A 16,483-nucleotide genomic window follows, 5' to 3' on the forward strand; every position below is an offset into this window, starting at 1 on the left:
GCTATTAACATACTTCAATGAAACGATCTGGCGCCGTATGCGACCGATTCTTGCAGCAACGTTAGTAGATGTTTAAATATAAATTCCTCTTGCCAACATAGAATGACTCACGCTCCGTCGAAGTCCGTACAATTCGGGATCATAGTATTCGACCTTCTTCTTGAGCTTGGATGACTTGTCGTTGGACAAGCTTCCATTAACAGACGCAGATTGTAATTCGCAGATGTCGCTCTCGCTATCAGTTGTACCTGCCGACACTGAGGCTACGGTGCTTTCAAGGTTGGTTTGTGAAGCTGCACCCTTTCGTATATCTTCCTCCTCTGTTTCTTGGCTATCGACTTCCATTTCATCACCACTATCGTTGTTAAAGTCGGATGCTGATCTTTCGGACTCCAGAGACTCTCCATCGGACATCGCGTTAGTTTCCTCATCAGCGCTGCCACTATCATCTGCGACTCGGTTGCCTTCAGCAGCAGAGAGCTCACTAAGCTCATCGTCGCTGTCATGAGTAGTAGGCACGATAGTCTCTAAGTGCATGCTCGATAGCGCACGCACAGCTGCCCCCTCACTCATCGTGACTTAAATGCAAATCGGCTTGTCTGCAATCACAGCAATCTGTTAGTAACTCCTAGGATCAAAGAGCATTTGAGATACAGATGTGATTTGTTTGATCCGGAAGGGAACAACGTCTGCAGACAGCATGAAACGCCACCTTGTCGCCTATCGACAAGAAAGAGAGGCAGATAGAAACAGGATAAGTCTTCGTCCGGAAAAAATAGATGAATGAGATTTACATCGTGAGCAACAAAGAATTGAACAGGGTCAAAGTTCACCACCGCGTGACAAGAACACAGCTTCGGTCAACAAAGATCACACACCACCTCGAGAGCGGCACCTCCAAAAAATCTTTAAAAGATAGACACACGCATATACAAACAATAAACCAGTAAAAGTCATACAACTTTGCGCAAAGGTATGGAAAGCAGGTGTACACTCACTTGTGGAAATGGTCGTGGATATAGCATACCACATACGATCGCAAAGACACGATGGAGGCGGGCCTTGCTATAGTAAACTAAGCAGAAAAAATCAAAGCTGTATGCCAAGCGAGACAAATATGCGAATGTCCTGAGAGGCGAAGAAAATACCGTCGTGCTGAGCAGATGAGGTTGACGCGATATAGTTGGACTTCGGGGTCTGCTGGTGAAGTTACGGCTTTCAGTGTCCCAAGGTACAAAAGACTTAAGCCTGAGCACAGTGAGCGCGACCGATGCTAGTGAGCACTTGTTCAACGTTCGCGTCGCCCGTGCATCCTCATCGCTCTTTCCACATCTCGAAAGCATAACACCACTAAGACTACGCATTTACTTTGTTTGCTAAACAGATGTCATATTGTTTTTTTGGATTTCTCAAAAAAATTAAAACAAACATACTCTCAGCAGTAGGATAGCTTAAAAAATTGACAACTGTGAGATTCGAACTCACGCCCCTTGCGAGATTCGAAACCACCAGATAGGTGAAAGAGATCTTCTCTTGAGTCGAACGCCTTAGACCAACTCGGCCAAGTTGCCTGTCATTCTAGAAAATGGGAATTTTGATCCCATACAGCATTTTATACACAAAGAGCGCCACATTTATGCCATAAAGATAACGTGGCTATCATCAATAGAGTGAACAACACCATACTGTGTATGCACTTAAGTAGCTGATGATGTAATGCTGCACGTGTCAGCAGCGCACAAATGTCGATCTATCTTCGGTACTCAGTTTGCATCGTGCTCCTCTAGATTAAGCGGCACTTGTCATGAGGGATGCTTTGTGGAAAGATTCCCCCTTGTTCATGGGAACAACGAAGTTTGAAAAGGCGGCAGGGATCAACAACATATTAGTTTCAGGCGGTGCGGGGTTCATGTAAGTAGTCGGTGTATAATTACTCTGAAGTGCATTGGTATTGTGTAAACTAACTATGCTATTCAAGTGCCTCATGGCTAGTTCGGCATTTAGCTATACAGTACCCTCATTATAATGTGATTTGCTTTGATGCCATGGATTACTGTGCTTCTATAAACAATATTGGGTATGTCTTGGATAATTGCACCAACTTCAAGTTTGTTAAGGGCGACGTTACAAAGACGGTTGAAGTCACTGCTGTTTTAAAGGAATATGCAATTGATACTATCATACATATGGCGGCATTGAGTCATGTCGACCGATCGTTTGGAGGGCAGTCGTCCGAATTCACCGCGGTAAACGCTTACGGAACTCATGTGCTTCTTGAATGCGCTAGAGCTGCTAATGTGTCTCGCTTTATACATATGTCCACAGACGAGGTATATGGCGAAGTTAACCATGATGACGTTGCGCTACTTGAGTCCGCAATTTTGGCACCTACAAATCCATATGCAGCTTCGAAAGCTGCTGCTGATATGCTTGCGAATGCTTATTACAAGAGTTATAAGATGCCTATTATTATTGTGAGATGCAATAATGTGTATGGCCCACATCAGTTTCCGGAAAAAATCATTCCGAAGTTTATTTGTCTATTGGACAATGGAGGCAAATGTTTTGTACATGGAGACGGCAAGAACACGCGAAGATACTTATACGCAGGAGATGCTGTTGATGCTCTCGACACGGTTTTACATTTTGGAGACGTTGGCCAGATTTACAACATCGGCACTACGGATGAGCTTTCTAATTTAAATTTGTGCAAAATGCTATTGCAAAAGCTGGGAGTGGAAGAGAAGGACTACAACAAGTGGATTGAATTTACCGGCGATCGACCGTTCAACGACCAACGTTATGCGATTGACGCGTCTCGATTAAGCTCATTAGGATGGGTTCAGAAAATGGAATTTGAATATGGCATACAAATTACCATAGACTGGTATCAAAAGTTCGGATCTGCATGGTGGGGTGATTTGTCAGACATTTTGACTGCATTTCCGGTGGGTCATCTGCATGTTAATGGCGTTCATAATATATAGATATCAGCAATTATCTGGAAGGCTTATCGTCTCTGTGAATATTATCTCTGGGAATTATCTATTATCTCTTTTCGGTTATCAATGTGTATATGTATATAGCAATACCCAATTGGGTGTAGAATCCCCTGTTGCTGAGGTGATTACGATAATTAGAACTATTGAGTACGATTGCTAACGCTAAGCACTATAGGTCAAGTAATGAAGCTTAATAAACCTTCAGGAGTAGCTTATTTTGAATTAAGCATCGACGGCACTGTAGATTTTAAGGACGTACTAAAATAATACCGTCTACATCTGTCTAGGAGACTTTGTGCACGCTTAACGAGTTATGATCCATGTAGTTGGCGTTGTAATTACACATCGCAGTGAGCTTGGTGTCCACACGTACAGTCTGGTCAGGCATACACGACCGACATTATATATCTCATACGTCGACGTAGTTAAACTACACTACGTTATAGAACATGTCGCAACTTCATTGTTCAGCTTATACACGCCCAAGTAGATAGTAGTCTATGCCATTGATCACAAGCCAATCATCTGTTCCTCTACTTCGCAACAGCCGCTAATGCCTCCAAAACCTCTAGCTCAATCTTGGCCTCGATCTGGTCGATTTCGCTAGCGGCAACAGTCGAGTTCTTCTGCGCCTCGGCCAGCTGTGCACGGATCGCCTTTTCTGAATTAGTCACCTAAACTAAGCACTCATGCAAACAACGAACACACCTCAGCACTGAAGTCCTCCAGGGGATAAGCCTCGACAGCGTTAATGCTGAGCTCGGATCCGGGTTGAACAATGGCAAATCCGCTGGAAACTATTTATATTGTCAGTTAGGCTGGACGAGGTTGATCAATACCCCAGCTAGACGCGCATACCGAAGAATTGTTTGGTGACGCCGCCCTCCTCAACAACATCAACAACACCTGGTCGCAGCTGCTCGATGGTGGGAACGTGGTTTGCCAGCACACCCAAATCACCGGTGACAGCCGGAAGGTTCACCTGAACACTGTTGCCGATATTAGCCATGCTGTTCAACCAATCTGAAATACTTCCCCACGTTCACAGGCAGCATGATATAACGCTGTAATGAAAATCTAAGTCATAAATGACACAAATTCTTGACCAAGTATGCACTATGGTATTCGTATTGAGGGCAGTGTGCATGCCGAGCTCAAAAAAATGCAAACGTGGGTCCGAGACTTCGACAATCCGCGCAGAAATTACAGCATTGAACTTACACGTCAGAGTTCTGGTAAATGATCTATATTCTCAGTTAATTGAAGACCTGTACTCAGTCAAGCCTTAGTATTGCATACCTGGTGGGGAAGCGTCAAGCTCAATCTGATCTTGTCCGCGGGAACATCCGCGTAGCCGCGGAACGACCCCTTCCACGAAGCCACCAGTTGTCGTGAACGAAGGATGGATTTAGTGCTAAGCCGAAGTGCAGCCATATCGAATCAGGGAATAGTCGAGCGAGTCGAGAGGTGTAATCGGACGCAACAAACGACAGGTGCGGTGCTGTTGAGGTCCGAGGTTTGTTTTTCGAGGAGTGAGTTGATTGGACAGCACTGGCATAGCCCGTGGAATAGGGCTCAAAATACTCTACAAGCCCCTTCTAGCAACACTGCTGCAGGCCAACGTTTTCGTGAAATTCGACATTCGACACTCGACAACACGAGTGCACACTCTGGTAGTCGGTCTCTTTACTCTATTAACTTATTCTGTGTAAATATGCCTACGATCTGCTACTCAACGAAAATTTATGCTGCTGAAAATGGACCTCACTGCTCATCTCATTCCATAAAACAGTGCGGTGAGTAAGTAAGCAAATTAATCTAGTTTGCGCCAAAATAGGTGCACGATACTGAAAAAGAGGGCATACAAAAGTAATACCAATCGTGCACCAGAGTGTTGGCAAACAGAAGTAACAGAAATATCGCGAGTCCACTGAACGAGTCATAGTAATTTATTATTTACCCCTCATATAGAATACACAACTTTTCGCCAGGCCAGAAACCATTGCGGAGTTCCATATCTATTCGGCCGGGACTAATTTCAGTTAGCATTGAGTCATGTTAAATAAAATCAAGAAAGAACTTACTATCAATATCTCCGCTGTTAATGCCGTCACTATGAAAAAAAAAATTAGCAATCAAAACCAAGTACAACATATTTCAACACAAACATACATGATATCATGAGGATTCTGGCCCTCAACTCGGCAGCCGACAGACTGAGCAGTTCCCAACACCTCCTTGACCGTACCCGACAGCTCCTTAGCCAAACTCTTCGACCGCATTTCTCGGGCAATATCAATGATGCTCTCCAGAGTAAGGTTGCCACTGTGCTTGACGTTCTTGTCTTTCTTGCGGTCTCTTGGGGGCTCCTTCAGAGCGGTGATAACCAGCTATAGAACGACTGTTAGATGAAATCAAGAAATACTTCATGCATTGAATACGTACCGAAGAAGCAGCGGGAACGACAGAGACGACGGCCTGACGGTTCTGGATTGTGAGCTGAACCGTGACGCGAATACCTTTCTGTTGTACAGATTAGACATTTCTTTATCATGAGCTGCACGTGTATTGCTTACGAATTTGGTGGTAGCCTTCGCGATATCTTCGCCGACCTTCTTGGGAGACTAAATGACCGTCGTAAGTATTCTCCTACAAAACGCCTTCAATATAATAAATACGTACGAGACCGAGAGGACCAATCTTAGGAGCAAGCGCGGCAGAAGCACCAACCTCACCACCCGTGGCTCTCAGGTAGATAATTTTGATCTCGTTGGGGTCGAACTATTCATAAAACCGAAGATTAATACCCAAGCTTCCAGCACCGCATTGATAATAAGGAACTCACTTTTGGCGGCATTTTGATTGTAGATGGCTGTTGATGACGAGGGGTGGGGTATTTACAATCAGGCCTTGAAGACGAACTCGAGATCGTTAAGCTCAGACAGAGCTGAAACTCCCGACAGTTAAGGGTGACTGCGTTTCTGTTAGGTTTAAGCCCTAGCTCTTGCGCGTTAAATTTTTCGAGTAGCGAGCAGGGCGCAGCGGTCGAGCCGCACATCGTGAACTGTAAATTCAGATGATTTTCCACGATTCACTGGCCTTGTGCACCCAAACTGGCTTCTGACGCCGTCCTGTGACCTTCCACTGACAAACCGACATATTAGGTAATATTATGAGATATTTAGCAAATATTGAACAATGTATTAAGACCGAGCGAATTATAATCATAGTGTACAGTACATCAGAGAACTTCGCTCTTGATATCCGACAGCCCTAGCAGTTATGCTTCTGCATATTCCCTTAGCTGTAGTGAATGTTAGCTCACCGCAATAATTTATATCAAGAACGACATCACTTACGTCAAGTGTAAGTGCTCTGGAACTATTTTCCACCTGAGCTCTGTAAATTCCAACAAGGGCGTCCGATCGTTGAAATAGAGCATTCTTCAAACTAATGACGATGAACTGAAATCCTGGTCCAGCATGATCGTGTATATAGTTTGCAATCTTCGCAACGTTGGCGTTATCCAATGCCGCATCAACTTCATCCAGCACAAAAAAGGGCGATGGACGGTAAGAATGTATAGCGAAGAGTAGCGCCAGCGCAGCCATCGTCTTTTCACCACCGGATAGTTGGTCCATGTCTCTAAATCGTTTCATGGGCGGCATCGCATGGTACTTGACACCATCCAGATATGGTTCCTGTGTGTTAACACAGTTAGATCAGTCATTCCAGAGCATGATGGGACGTCAAACACGCTTACATCTTGATCTTCTAATGTCAGATATGCCGTGCCGCCGAGTGGGAAAGATCGGCTCTTTGTTAACTCCTTATAAATCTTGTCAATCTGTTCCGAAATATGCATATAGGCCTTGTTGAACAAATCCAGTCTATCCAGAATTTAGTACAGTTATAACTCAAAATGCACAATCCATACCTTTTCTCTTTGACGGCATTAAACTTCTCCTTCGCAAGCTTGGCGTTCTTTCTAGACGCATCAAACTCCCTGTCGATTTCATCCATTCGTTCTTCAACTTCGCCAAGTCGGTCTAAGGCTCTCATATTAGGAGTCATCTTTTCAATCTCAGACGTCAAAGTGTGGATTTGTTCCAGTAAAGACTCTCCCGCTTCGTCTGACTTATCCTGTTAGATGTTAGCGCTATCCAAGATGTCTCAACATCTTAGCGAACTCACTTCCTTGAGATGTTTGCTAAGCTGGCTGAAGTCGATTTCAACTCCATAATTCTGGTCCATGGGATCTGCTTGCGACTGAGACACGGTAATTGTGTCGGAGTCCATTCTATCTCCTAGAGCTTCGACGCCCATCGGAATATAATCAAGTGAACCATGAACTAATGGTATTTTGACGCCTTCCAACTTGCAATTCCGAAGTATGTTTGTCCGTAGTGCGACCACCTTCTCAATTTCCTCCTGCTAAAAAACAAAATAGTAAGTTAGTATTCGGAGGATGATGCTTGTTTAACTCACCATGGAAGCGATAGTTCGAGAGCGACGTTCCATATCTTTCGAAATCCTCTGTACTTCCGTACGAGCCTTGGAAACCTCCTCGGATTTCTCGTTAACTTGCTCCTTAATATTGTCAAAAGCCGTCGTTAGGGTGTCCAGCTCAACCCGCAGGGCATTGATCTCCTCTTGAATAGCGACCATTTCCGATCTAAGCTGAATCATCAGTGTACGTTCTCGTTCGATGTTCGTTTCGATGCTATTCAACCGATCCTTGGTCTCGGCTAGCCTCTCCTCCTCGAATTTGAGCCTGACAGATTAGCGCATGTCCGCACACCGCAAGCAAGATTCCTTACTGATTAATAACACGAGATCTCTGAGCCACGAATTGAAATTTCCTCCGGGTTGCTTCCTGCAGAACGGTGCCCCGAAATTCTTCGTACTTGCGGATGTTGACGACTCCAATCTTGCTGCAAAATTCGGCATAAATTTCATCTTCTATAGCGTGCACTTTGCTTTCAAGATCACAGAGTGTCTTGCTAGTGCGATCGAAATTTGCTTCCGCTTCCATGAGTTTTGGAGTCAGTACTAAGAGCTGTTGCTCTGCGTGGGTGAGCTCCGTTTGTTTGCCTGCGACAGAGCGCGTGATTTCATCCTACGTGAACAGTTAGCAACAGAGGTTAAGGTCTCACTCTATAGGATCACGTACAAGTTCATCTCGCTCGTATGTCAGTCGTGCTTGCAAACCGCTCACTTCGCCGGATAGCGCCTCTTCAACTGTGGGATTAATCTTCCCCTTGTTTAATGCCGCCAATTGAGCCATCAAGTTGTCCTTCAGCTTTTGCAGACCTTATCTGTCAGTATGAACCATGTTCAATTTTATCCAATGTATCTTACCTTTCACGGCTTGATCTTCCCACTTCTTTTTAGGGGCAGCATTACTGCGGCCACCAGTCATTAAACCTCCCTTGTGAATAACGGACCCGTCAAGTGTTACCGCTAGAATGCTAGCGTTAACATTAATTAGTAACTACTCTTGGGGGGACAAACCTTTAGCTTCAACATTCTTTTCCCAGCGCAAGAACTTCGCGACATTCATGTCATCACAGACAATTGCACTGCCACAGACGAACTGCATTGCCCTCTCGTTCGAAGGATCAAAGTCGATCGTATCAATAGCGAGTCGCATCTGTTTGTGCATGCCCTTCAATGTCGTTGACACCGGCTTAACCACAACGGAATCAAGTGGAATGAATGTCGAAATACCCGCTCGTTGCTCCCGCATATAGGCAATGCAGTCGGCTGCCGTCTTCTGCGTATCCACGATAATAGCATCGAAATTTCGGCCAAGAACTGTGATCATTGCAGTTTCATACTTCCGCTGCTTAGGTTTGCACAAATCTGAGACTCGTCCCCGGACTCCAGGAATAAGTCGCTTCAGTGATTCTATAGTCTCCCTAAACCGGCTTTCTCGTTCCGACTCGTGCTTATCCGCGTTCAATTCAATGAGCTCGCTCAAACACTGCTGCAAACGATCATTAAGCTGACGTTCGTTGTCGTGCTGCTTTTGCCGTTCGGTGATGAGTGCGTCTAATTGCTTCTTCTTTGTATCAAGATCTTGAATGTCTTGATTGACACGTGCTGACGCCTGGTCCTTCCGAAGTGTACCATCGCGAATTTCTTCCTTAACTCGATCCGTGAGCTTTTGAAGCTCTTCCACTTGGCGTGACACTGTAGAACGGTTGTAATCGTCAGTTTTCAATTGGCGTTGAATATTGCTGATGAGGCCGGCCTCTGTAGAGGAGCGCTTGTTGAAAGCCTCTTTGAGAATAGAATAGCGACGAATGTCTTCTTCGCTGAGAGATATTCCCATTTCTTCGGAAATCAGATGCTGTTGTTGCTCGAATTCGGTTGCTGCCTTGTCTATTCTTTCCAAATCAGCCCTAAGCTGGTCAACGGTAGTTGATTGTCGCGTAATGTCAGTTTGGACCTCCTTTTGTCTGCTCTGATGTCGCTGTTCATTGGAGGTAACAACCTTAATCTTCTCTTCAACCGGAACTAACGTCATAGACTTCTCTTCGACTAGTTTCTCCAGCTTACGAATGGACCGTTCATGTCTTTGAAGCTGACGGAGTGCTTTGGCATGGTCGGTCTTGACGTTGTCGTATATCTCATTTGCATTCTGAAGTTCATTTTTGAACTGCCCCATAGCAGCCTGACCAGCTTCAAGCTTCACCTCGTTAAGTTCAATTGCAGTATTGTAGTGAAACAGCTGCCAGATCACATGCGTTTGAACAATTGCATCCTATATCTATTAGAATGTCGGGAAGAGTATATGCAACGGTATATGACGTACCCTCTCTTTGATCTTCTTGGCGTGAAGCTCGATCTCTGTCTTCTGCTCCTGGTACTGCTTGATCTCGCTATTATAAGCTCGCTTTTTGCCAAATGCGACGTTCGAAGACTCCACGGATTTCTCTTGCTCTGCTTTCAAATTCTCATATTCGGCCTTGTATTCCAGAGAGCCAGAGATCTGTTCGATAAGTCGCGTCAGGTCTTTCGGCGACTGCGCTGCAATCGCTTCAACATCGCCTTGAAACACCAAAAAATTTCGTGCCTTGATCAGAATGTTCTCCTCTTCTAGTGCTTTGGAGTAATCATGTGCGGTAACGAGTCTACCGTTAAGTCGATATTCACTGGTGCCTTGAGTGGTAATTCTGCCAGCACAAGCGTTAGCAACCGCGAACTTGCCGAAAGTCATAGCAGTGTACTCACGATCTGTTCAGTCGTAACTCATCACCGTCATCCTTCACATAAAATGCTGTAACTGAGGCGGTTGCAGGGTCTTTGTCGCTCTGAGAAGGTAGATCGCTATCTTCCGCGATGATGCGTCCACGATACACAAGATCTCTCAACTGGTTACTGCGCAAATGAGAACTTTTGATGCCAAGTACAAAGGATATAGCATCCATCATATTGCTCTTGCCAGCACCATTCGGTCCAATGATACTAGTAAAGAATGACTGACCGAAATCAATCAGTTGCGTGGATTTGTAGGACTTGAAGTTGCTAACTTCAATCCGCGTGAGCTGGCCCATTTCGACGCCGTGGTCCACAGCCAACAATTAAGATGTTCCTATCGTAGCTTGAAATATTCCAGATATGAAATCCAGAGACCCTGCTCTAGTAGCGTATCGGTTCCGTGCGAAAATACACCTCTCAATGCACGCGTCGCGCGCGTAAACCGAGACTAACGCGTTGGGAGACATACTCTTGCGGTACCCTAACCCACGCGTTTCTCTCTCTATGGTAATGGACGTTCGTCTCTTCGTGATTCTTTGCACCCTCTCATTGCTGATAACTAAATTTCTTGACACAAGTTTCGCTCAGGTTCGAAGACAATTTTACCCAAAATCCGCAGCATGTTGTGCAAGCGCGATTACTGTTGTACTGCTGTTAAGTTGGAGGTGTGAGTAGTCACTTAGAGACAGTATCATTCTATACCCAGAGTCTACCAGTCGCCTATTCAAGATATCATTAATCGGGCAAGTTTATATGCAGCACTATTTTGGAAGACTCATGTCGGAAGTACTGGAGGGTGAAGAAGAGATCAAAGCGCGGCACAACCATTGATACATAGACGCGCATGCATGTCATCGGTCTGTCACAGCGACTACCTTATAAATGTGCATCTAACACACGGCATTTTTTTTCTCGCCTATTAATCCTCAAGCTGGTTTGATGAGTGGTAGCTAGATAATGGGGCATGCAACGCGGCGAAGTTCCATGGGCGAACCCGTTGATTTGACAGAACGTAAACAACGCCTGAATCTCAATTCCTGCTGTGAGCTTATGTTCTTCACCACCTCGCCATTTCTTCCCCTTGCAATCTCATTTGTCCCCGCCTTCACCTGTACACCCGCACATCTGTTGTGGATATGGCGACATCATTTCGGTGCGCGAGGAACTAATGTGTGCTGAAATGTGAAGCGCGTAGGCTCGCTATTCTTGCTTGCTCACTTGCTCGCGTCATGGTGACTGGGTCGTCGGCAGACAGAGAATCATGGTGAGTGTGAGCGGTAGGGTAGCAACTTGCCTTGCGTTCCTTGACTAGATTTTGTTGTGGCCGCCCGTGGTTGCAACATCAATCACAATATTCATGTTGCTTTATCACAACTTGACCGAGACTCTTATAGAACGAGTTACACGAAATGCGGCCGTACTCTGCCGGAGCTGCCGCCTTCTTACTCCTAGTGGACTGTAACACTGACAGAACAATATTATAGCAAAATGACCAATCTGCAACCGGTCCTGTATTATGTGTAGTGCTGGAAATATCAGATACGAAACTCCGAAACTCAAATTTCAATGTACAAATACCTATATCAGTCTCCTTTTCTTTTTAGACTTACTCTTCTTTTTAGTTTTCTCGTCGACGCCACTGTCCACAGCTGCCTTTACGGGCTCATTTTGATCATACTGCACAAAGTGGTCTGCTGCAGTTTCCTTCGCAACTGTAGAGCTCTCGTCCTCCGCATTTGATATATTCTCAGATGTCTCGATTGTAGAAGTAAGAGAAGCCCCCTTTGTGCGCTTCTTATTCCGTTGCTCATCATAGGTTTCATTGCCCGAAAGTGCGTGCTTGATAAATCGTCCCGCTGCCGATCTGTCCAGCTGTAGTTGCCCTGTGACGGGTACGTTAATAGCTTATCAGTAGACTAGCAAGCAAATATACACAACTTACGGCCAGCAACTAATTCTTCCGCATGCTTCACTTTAGCCATGTAGGTTTGAACGCGCTTGATATCAGTCATTACCGGGTGTGTGTCCGTGAACAGATCGTCAAGTTTGAGAGCAGCTAGATCACAGAAGTAAGATTCAAAACCACAAGGCAAGACTTGCAGCTTAAACATACAAAATATGCTAGAATTCAAAGCGTAGAGCAGTGCAACATAGGTCTTGGCCTTATCTATTGGCGTCATATTTTCCGTGAACGAGATGATGTTGTTGAACTTGACCGGAGCTAGGCACGACTCGAGCAGGTCCATGCTGGTATCGAACTCGCTTATGAGAGCTGCTATATTTTCGGTAGAAGTCATGGCTGCGTTTCCATAGATCCAAAGTCACCACCAGATATATCGTCGCCCAGAACTGTGTTCTATGGCGCTGAACTGCCGAGTGAAAATATCGAAATAACGTGACGAGAGGTTGGACGACCGGATGGTCGCGCCGCGCGAGAAGGGATTTAAGGTTTAGAGGCTATGCCCTTACCCACAAACTGTAGTCAGGGACGTAAACAATTTCAGTCCAAGAGATTCGAGGCATCGAAGACGTACCAGCTGTGTAACGTGTCAGCCAACCGATCAAGCGCCAGCAAGAAGGTGAGCTGGATTGTTCGTTTAACTGCATGATAGGAGTACTGATTGGTTTACCTATTAGGACGCACATTCGAATTAACATGGAAGCAGAAGCCTTACCACCAGTCCCGCCAGTAATGGCAGCTGAGCAAAGTGGCGCAGCTTCTGATATTAATATCGAGATTGGCGATAAATCTATGCAGATTGCTGCAGGAACTACGATGGATGTTGATATGGATGCGGAGCCCAGCCGTGCCGAAACGGTGAACGGAGAAGTTCGTCTTCATACCAATTCCCGTTATCTGGCAACGAATACAATAGCTCACCGACTTAGCAGGATCAAATAGAGTCTGCACCTCGACCGGAAGGAGTTTTATTACTAGGCGTGGATCACATGTCAACTGGTGACGTTAAAGCATATGCCTCCACCTACTTAACGATCGCGACACCCGAAATCGAGTGGGTTGACGATACCTCTGGTAAGATGCTCTATCACTATGTGCAGTGAGAGGACTTTATCTGACTATATAAATACAGTCGTTTTTGTATATGGAGACGCAGATACCGCCAGCAAGGCTTTAGAGGCCTTCACATCAGAAGCAGAATTTTACGACGGCGCGCCTGAAGCTGGCGCAATACGTGCAGCGAAAGCGCATCCTCAGAATGGGAAATACAGTCTTCAAGTCAGAGCTGCGCTGACGACTGACAAAAAAGATGTATGTAAATGGCTTCATGATTCACAATGCTGTGAGTACTAATGCCTGGAATAGAAACAAGCGTGGCTGAAAAGTCGCTACTACTTACTATACGGCGATCCTAAAGAAGAGGACTATCAGCGCAGACGCGACGACGATTCGCACAGACGGGATCGGGAAAGACGGCGTAGTCGATCGCCACGAAGAGAGCGCCGCCGCCGGAGTGCATCGCCCGAGAGTATGAACGAGCCTAGCGATGCTGCATACCGGCGCAGCCGGGACCGAGACGCTGATTTTGACGACGGATTCCCGTCGGTTCTATCAGACAGATACTCTGGAACGAAGAGTACGTCGACTATTGACCGTTATGTCCCGTCGGGTAGAGAGCCAAAGAGGCCAACAAGACGAACAGATCGCTACCACCCACTTAGCCGGGGAGGCGACAGCTATGCGCCAGAATACCGTTCCAGATCTCCAGGACGGTTATCTAGAGACGACAGAGACCGAGATATGGATCTCGATAAGCGAAGTGGAGACAGAGAGCGCGGATCCAGTGGGCTGGGTGACAGAATCGGGAGACGGAGAGACAGTGCTGAGACTGGACGTCTCAGTGCTCCTGAAAATGATGCTTTGGATGATTTTGCTAGCCGGCTGGGAGCAAAGGAGGGTGGTAGCAAATCGGCGGACTCAGCAGGAGCGGCGGACTTTGCAAGCAGGCTATCCAAAGCTCCGGAAGAAGGTGGAAAACGACGGCGTAGAGCTCATCATCTGGAGTTTGACTAGGGATGGATTACGACGATTTTCATTTACGTTTGAAAGTGGATTGGTGAACATTGCCCAGCTGCTATCAATAGTTTTGTTTCAATTCTCCCTTAATCATGGAACCCGTCACCACTCAAATCATCCATGCGTAGCTCTTTGTCAGAGGCAGTTACAGCTAAGGTAGCATGTCTTCTCAGAATTAGGGTCTGTCTGAGAGTTGATGTAGCCATTTTATCATCTATAGCACTAGACATCACGAGATGATTAGATATCGCCAATGGTGCGGCTCATGCGTTGAGGTCTCTCTTGGTCTTAAAATGGACCTAGCAGATAAACGCAACTTTTCTTACTTCTTTCTGTGATAGTTAACTGTCTTTCTGAATACTCGCATCTAATTGACTCGCACCAATATCTAACGGCTAATCAATTGTATATACTGATCATTCCTTCAACTTGAGTACTGGTTTCGCGGTGCTCGGACTTCGGAGAAGCCAGGATGACAACTAATAGACAACTCCAGCTCTCACAATGCCTTCTCGAGATAATATCCACGTTATTGTGGCTCGGTACCTTCGCGATAATGGTTTTGAGCAGGTCGGTACTATCTGTGGACGTCAATTGACTCTGTATTAATTGAGATGTCACTGTAGACCCTTCAAGCGTTCAAGGAAGAGCTCGGCCTCGAGGATGACATGATTCCTTCTGACCATTCGATGACTTTGGAAAGGTATGTGATTTCATTCGGGATTTGTTATCTTGCTAGGTTTCCTAAAGACCACTTAGCATCATTGAGCAAAAGCGGCTCTACGACCTTGCCCAAGGTATTGCAGATCTGACTGTGACGGAGGATCCGGAAAATGAATGGCAAGTGCCCTTTCCATCCTGCATGACTCTTCTACCAAAGCAGACGCCGGAATCGAATATTTTGTTTGTGACAGTTGCGACTCTGTCTATGCCGAACGTAACGGATGACGACTCTATGGGAGTTTCTTCGCGACCGTGCATCTTGGTCACATCGGCGGACCGCTCGCTGAAGATTTTCGACTTTTATACGTTTGACCTGTTAAAGTCGTGGACTCATTTGCATTCGTCGCCAATTTTGACAGTGCATGTGCTCAACGAATCCACTCTCATTACCGGCGGAATGGACGGCCGACTGGTAGCCTCCGTGCCTGCTACCGGCGGTATGCTGGCTCAGGTTAAGGACCATATGAAGTATCTTGTACGTATTGCATGCTCCAGAGATACAAAGTACATTGCAACTGCTGGATACGACAAGAAGGTTCACGTGTACACATTGAACACCATCGAACTGCCGATTGGCGAATCATCATTCACCAAGGTTGGGTCGTTGTCATTCCCTACGAACCCTGAAGCAATTTCCTTCTCGTATCACGACGAGGACTCCGGAGACGAGACGGTTCCGCCAAAGCTTATCGTCTCCCGACGAGATTCGACATTTTTGTATTACTACAAGCTCTATCCTTCTCTGATTGAGGTTGCGCGGCATAATTTGAATCCAGAGAGTAATTCCTGGGTTTCGTTCTGCGCGATGGATATCATTTTGGATCCAAACGAGTCGAAGTACGTCGGTGTTGCGACTTCGACGATTCCGCATATGCGATTTATGATGTTGAAGTCCGGTGACGACACTATTTTGAAGAACGCATTCACGAAGGCTCCTCAGGATGCGTACTCCAGCGGAAGAATATGTTGGCGACCCCAGGGAACTGTGAGTGTTTGAAGCTCAATGGATATCGTTAAATCGGAATTAACATTTTGCGTAGGGTATTTGGTGTAATGGAGACGATGGCATAATTCGTGGAATCGAGCTGTCGACGGGTAATGTTGTCGCAGAGCTGAAACACCACGATGGTCGAGTGAAGGCTATTTACTCCGGCGTGGTTGATGGCAAAGAAGTTTTGGTCACTGGTAAGTTTTGGCATTGAATGTGATCCGCCTGTGCTGTTACTAACAGATTGATAGGCGGTTTTGATAAGACGATTGCAGTCTGGGAGGTGGATAAGAGATAGCTACGGCTGCTGACCAAATTTGGGACAGACGCTCGTGACGACTCAGCATTGGCGGTCTTATTGCGGCAGATGGCATTATCAACACAAAATCTAGATCATAACAAATACAAAAACTGTAAATATACGCCAGAATTGTGTAACTATGCATAATAAATGTATTGTGGCGTAAC

At 45.8% G+C, this 16,483-nt stretch overlaps 7 protein-coding genes and 1 non-coding gene across 8 annotated transcripts; 3 read left to right on the top strand and 5 right to left on the bottom strand.

The window, feature by feature from the left end:
• Positions 1-1,460: 1,460 nt before the first annotated feature.
• Positions 1,461-1,571, bottom strand: V1518DRAFT_t9. The gene has a single exon. It is a non-coding gene; the product is annotated as a tRNA-Leu (tRNA).
• Positions 1,572-1,732: 161 nt separating this feature from the next.
• On the top strand, positions 1,733-3,292 carry V1518DRAFT_409332 (uncharacterized protein). The gene is made up of 2 exons (XM_066902348.1): positions 1,733-1,911; positions 1,979-3,292. The coding sequence occupies exons 1-2, from the start codon at positions 1,805-1,807 to the stop codon at positions 2,985-2,987; spliced, it is 1,116 nt and encodes a 371-aa protein (XP_066762110.1). The 5' UTR covers positions 1,733-1,804; the 3' UTR covers positions 2,988-3,292.
• A 148-nt stretch (positions 3,293-3,440) lies between these two features.
• V1518DRAFT_430628 (epsilon subunit of F1F0-ATP synthase) lies at positions 3,441-4,535 on the bottom strand. The gene is made up of 5 exons (XM_066906175.1): positions 4,302-4,535; positions 4,224-4,246; positions 3,861-3,991; positions 3,711-3,799; positions 3,441-3,658 (listed from the first exon to the last, which is right to left on the bottom strand). Exons 1-5 carry the CDS (start codon positions 4,434-4,436, stop codon positions 3,536-3,538), a joined length of 501 nt encoding a protein of 166 aa, XP_066762111.1. The 5' UTR covers positions 4,437-4,535; the 3' UTR covers positions 3,441-3,535.
• Positions 4,536-4,882: 347 nt separating this feature from the next.
• On the bottom strand, positions 4,883-6,097 carry V1518DRAFT_28973 (60S ribosomal uL11 domain-containing protein). Its single transcript, XM_066901081.1, has 7 exons — positions 5,848-6,097; positions 5,685-5,783; positions 5,579-5,626; positions 5,448-5,489; positions 5,175-5,392; positions 5,087-5,115; positions 4,883-5,020 (listed from the first exon to the last, which is right to left on the bottom strand). The coding sequence occupies exons 1-7, from the start codon at positions 6,058-6,060 to the stop codon at positions 4,959-4,961; spliced, it is 711 nt and encodes a 236-aa protein (XP_066762112.1). The 5' UTR covers positions 6,061-6,097; the 3' UTR covers positions 4,883-4,958.
• Positions 6,098-6,151: 54 nt separating this feature from the next.
• V1518DRAFT_409347 (structural maintenance of chromosomes protein-like protein 1) lies at positions 6,152-10,695 on the bottom strand. The gene is made up of 12 exons (XM_066902349.1): positions 10,242-10,695; positions 9,823-10,183; positions 8,517-9,771; positions 8,364-8,465; positions 8,176-8,315; positions 7,823-8,121; positions 7,491-7,776; positions 7,197-7,436; positions 6,940-7,145; positions 6,766-6,892; positions 6,362-6,703; positions 6,152-6,306 (listed from the first exon to the last, which is right to left on the bottom strand). The coding sequence occupies exons 1-12, from the start codon at positions 10,562-10,564 to the stop codon at positions 6,283-6,285; spliced, it is 3,705 nt and encodes a 1,234-aa protein (XP_066762113.1). The 5' UTR covers positions 10,565-10,695; the 3' UTR covers positions 6,152-6,282.
• Positions 10,696-11,646: 951 nt separating this feature from the next.
• V1518DRAFT_29867 (uncharacterized protein) lies at positions 11,647-12,690 on the bottom strand. Its single transcript, XM_066901093.1, has 3 exons — positions 12,382-12,690; positions 12,211-12,324; positions 11,647-12,151 (listed from the first exon to the last, which is right to left on the bottom strand). Exons 1-3 carry the CDS (start codon positions 12,563-12,565, stop codon positions 11,847-11,849), a joined length of 603 nt encoding a protein of 200 aa, XP_066762114.1. The 5' UTR covers positions 12,566-12,690; the 3' UTR covers positions 11,647-11,846.
• An 88-nt stretch (positions 12,691-12,778) lies between these two features.
• Positions 12,779-14,581, top strand: V1518DRAFT_409355 (uncharacterized protein). Its single transcript, XM_066902350.1, has 5 exons — positions 12,779-12,847; positions 12,906-13,098; positions 13,161-13,302; positions 13,361-13,539; positions 13,594-14,581. The coding sequence occupies exons 2-5, from the start codon at positions 12,925-12,927 to the stop codon at positions 14,299-14,301; spliced, it is 1,203 nt and encodes a 400-aa protein (XP_066762115.1). The 5' UTR covers positions 12,779-12,847; positions 12,906-12,924; the 3' UTR covers positions 14,302-14,581.
• V1518DRAFT_409357 (WD40-repeat-containing domain protein) lies at positions 14,582-16,479 on the top strand. Its single transcript, XM_066902351.1, has 6 exons — positions 14,582-14,709; positions 14,801-14,874; positions 14,931-15,007; positions 15,064-16,012; positions 16,068-16,212; positions 16,267-16,479. Exons 2-6 carry the CDS (start codon positions 14,809-14,811, stop codon positions 16,311-16,313), a joined length of 1,284 nt encoding a protein of 427 aa, XP_066762116.1. The 5' UTR covers positions 14,582-14,709; positions 14,801-14,808; the 3' UTR covers positions 16,314-16,479.
• Positions 16,480-16,483: the final 4 nt, after the last annotated feature.

Source organism: Limtongia smithiae, assembly GCF_038497785.1.
Source record: "Limtongia smithiae strain NRRL Y-17922 unplaced genomic scaffold V1518scaffold_1, whole genome shotgun sequence".
Taxonomy (NCBI): Eukaryota; Fungi; Ascomycota; class Lipomycetes; order Lipomycetales; family Lipomycetaceae; genus Limtongia; species Limtongia smithiae.

Bases quoted from the DNA above. Each gene is read 5' to 3' on its own strand.
- V1518DRAFT_409332 (XM_066902348.1), top strand. From the start codon at position 1,805: ATGAGGGATGCTTTGTGGAAAGATTCCCCCTTGTTCATGGGAACAACG. The intron at 1,912-1,978 runs GTAAGTAGTCGG...ATGCTATTCAAG, and splicing joins TCAGGCGGTGCGGGGTTCAT to TGCCTCATGGCTAGTTCGGC.
- V1518DRAFT_430628 (XM_066906175.1), bottom strand. From the start codon at position 4,436: ATGGCTGCACTTCGGCTTAGCACTAAATCCATCCTTCGTTCACGACAA. The intron at 3,800-3,860 runs GTATGCGCGTCT...CAATATAAATAG, and splicing joins CGTCACCAAACAATTCTTCG to TTTCCAGCGGATTTGCCATT. The intron at 3,659-3,710 runs GTGTGTTCGTTG...AATTCAGAAAAG, and splicing joins TGGAGGACTTCAGTGCTGAG to GCGATCCGTGCACAGCTGGC.
- V1518DRAFT_28973 (XM_066901081.1), bottom strand. From the start codon at position 6,060: ATGTGCGGCTCGACCGCTGCGCCCTGCTCGCTACTCGAAAAATTTAAC. The intron at 5,627-5,684 runs GTACGTATTTAT...ACGGTCATTTAG, and splicing joins AGATTGGTCCTCTCGGTCTC to TCTCCCAAGAAGGTCGGCGA. The intron at 5,393-5,447 runs GTACGTATTCAA...GTCGTTCTATAG, and splicing joins TCGTTCCCGCTGCTTCTTCG to CTGGTTATCACCGCTCTGAA.
- V1518DRAFT_409347 (XM_066902349.1), bottom strand. From the start codon at position 10,564: ATGGGCCAGCTCACGCGGATTGAAGTTAGCAACTTCAAGTCCTACAAA. The intron at 7,146-7,196 runs GTGAGTTCGCTA...AACATCTAACAG, and splicing joins TTAGCAAACATCTCAAGGAA to GATAAGTCAGACGAAGCGGG. The intron at 6,307-6,361 runs GTAAGTGATGTC...CATTCACTACAG, and splicing joins CCAGAGCACTTACACTTGAC to CTAAGGGAATATGCAGAAGC.
- V1518DRAFT_29867 (XM_066901093.1), bottom strand. From the start codon at position 12,565: ATGACTTCTACCGAAAATATAGCAGCTCTCATAAGCGAGTTCGATACC. The intron at 12,325-12,381 runs GTATGTTTAAGC...TCTGTGATCTAG, and splicing joins TTTGAATTCTAGCATATTTT to CTGCTCTCAAACTTGACGAT. The intron at 12,152-12,210 runs GTAAGTTGTGTA...TACCCGTCACAG, and splicing joins GGAAGAATTAGTTGCTGGCC to GGCAACTACAGCTGGACAGA.
- V1518DRAFT_409355 (XM_066902350.1), top strand. From the start codon at position 12,925: ATGGAAGCAGAAGCCTTACCACCAGTCCCGCCAGTAATGGCAGCTGAG. The intron at 13,099-13,160 runs GTTCGTCTTCAT...CCGACTTAGCAG, and splicing joins CCGAAACGGTGAACGGAGAA to GATCAAATAGAGTCTGCACC. The intron at 13,540-13,593 runs GTATGTAAATGG...TGCCTGGAATAG, and splicing joins TGACGACTGACAAAAAAGAT to AAACAAGCGTGGCTGAAAAG.
- V1518DRAFT_409357 (XM_066902351.1), top strand. From the start codon at position 14,809: ATGCCTTCTCGAGATAATATCCACGTTATTGTGGCTCGGTACCTTCGC. The intron at 14,875-14,930 runs GTCGGTACTATC...ATGTCACTGTAG, and splicing joins GCGATAATGGTTTTGAGCAG to ACCCTTCAAGCGTTCAAGGA. The intron at 16,013-16,067 runs GTGAGTGTTTGA...CATTTTGCGTAG, and splicing joins GTTGGCGACCCCAGGGAACT to GGTATTTGGTGTAATGGAGA.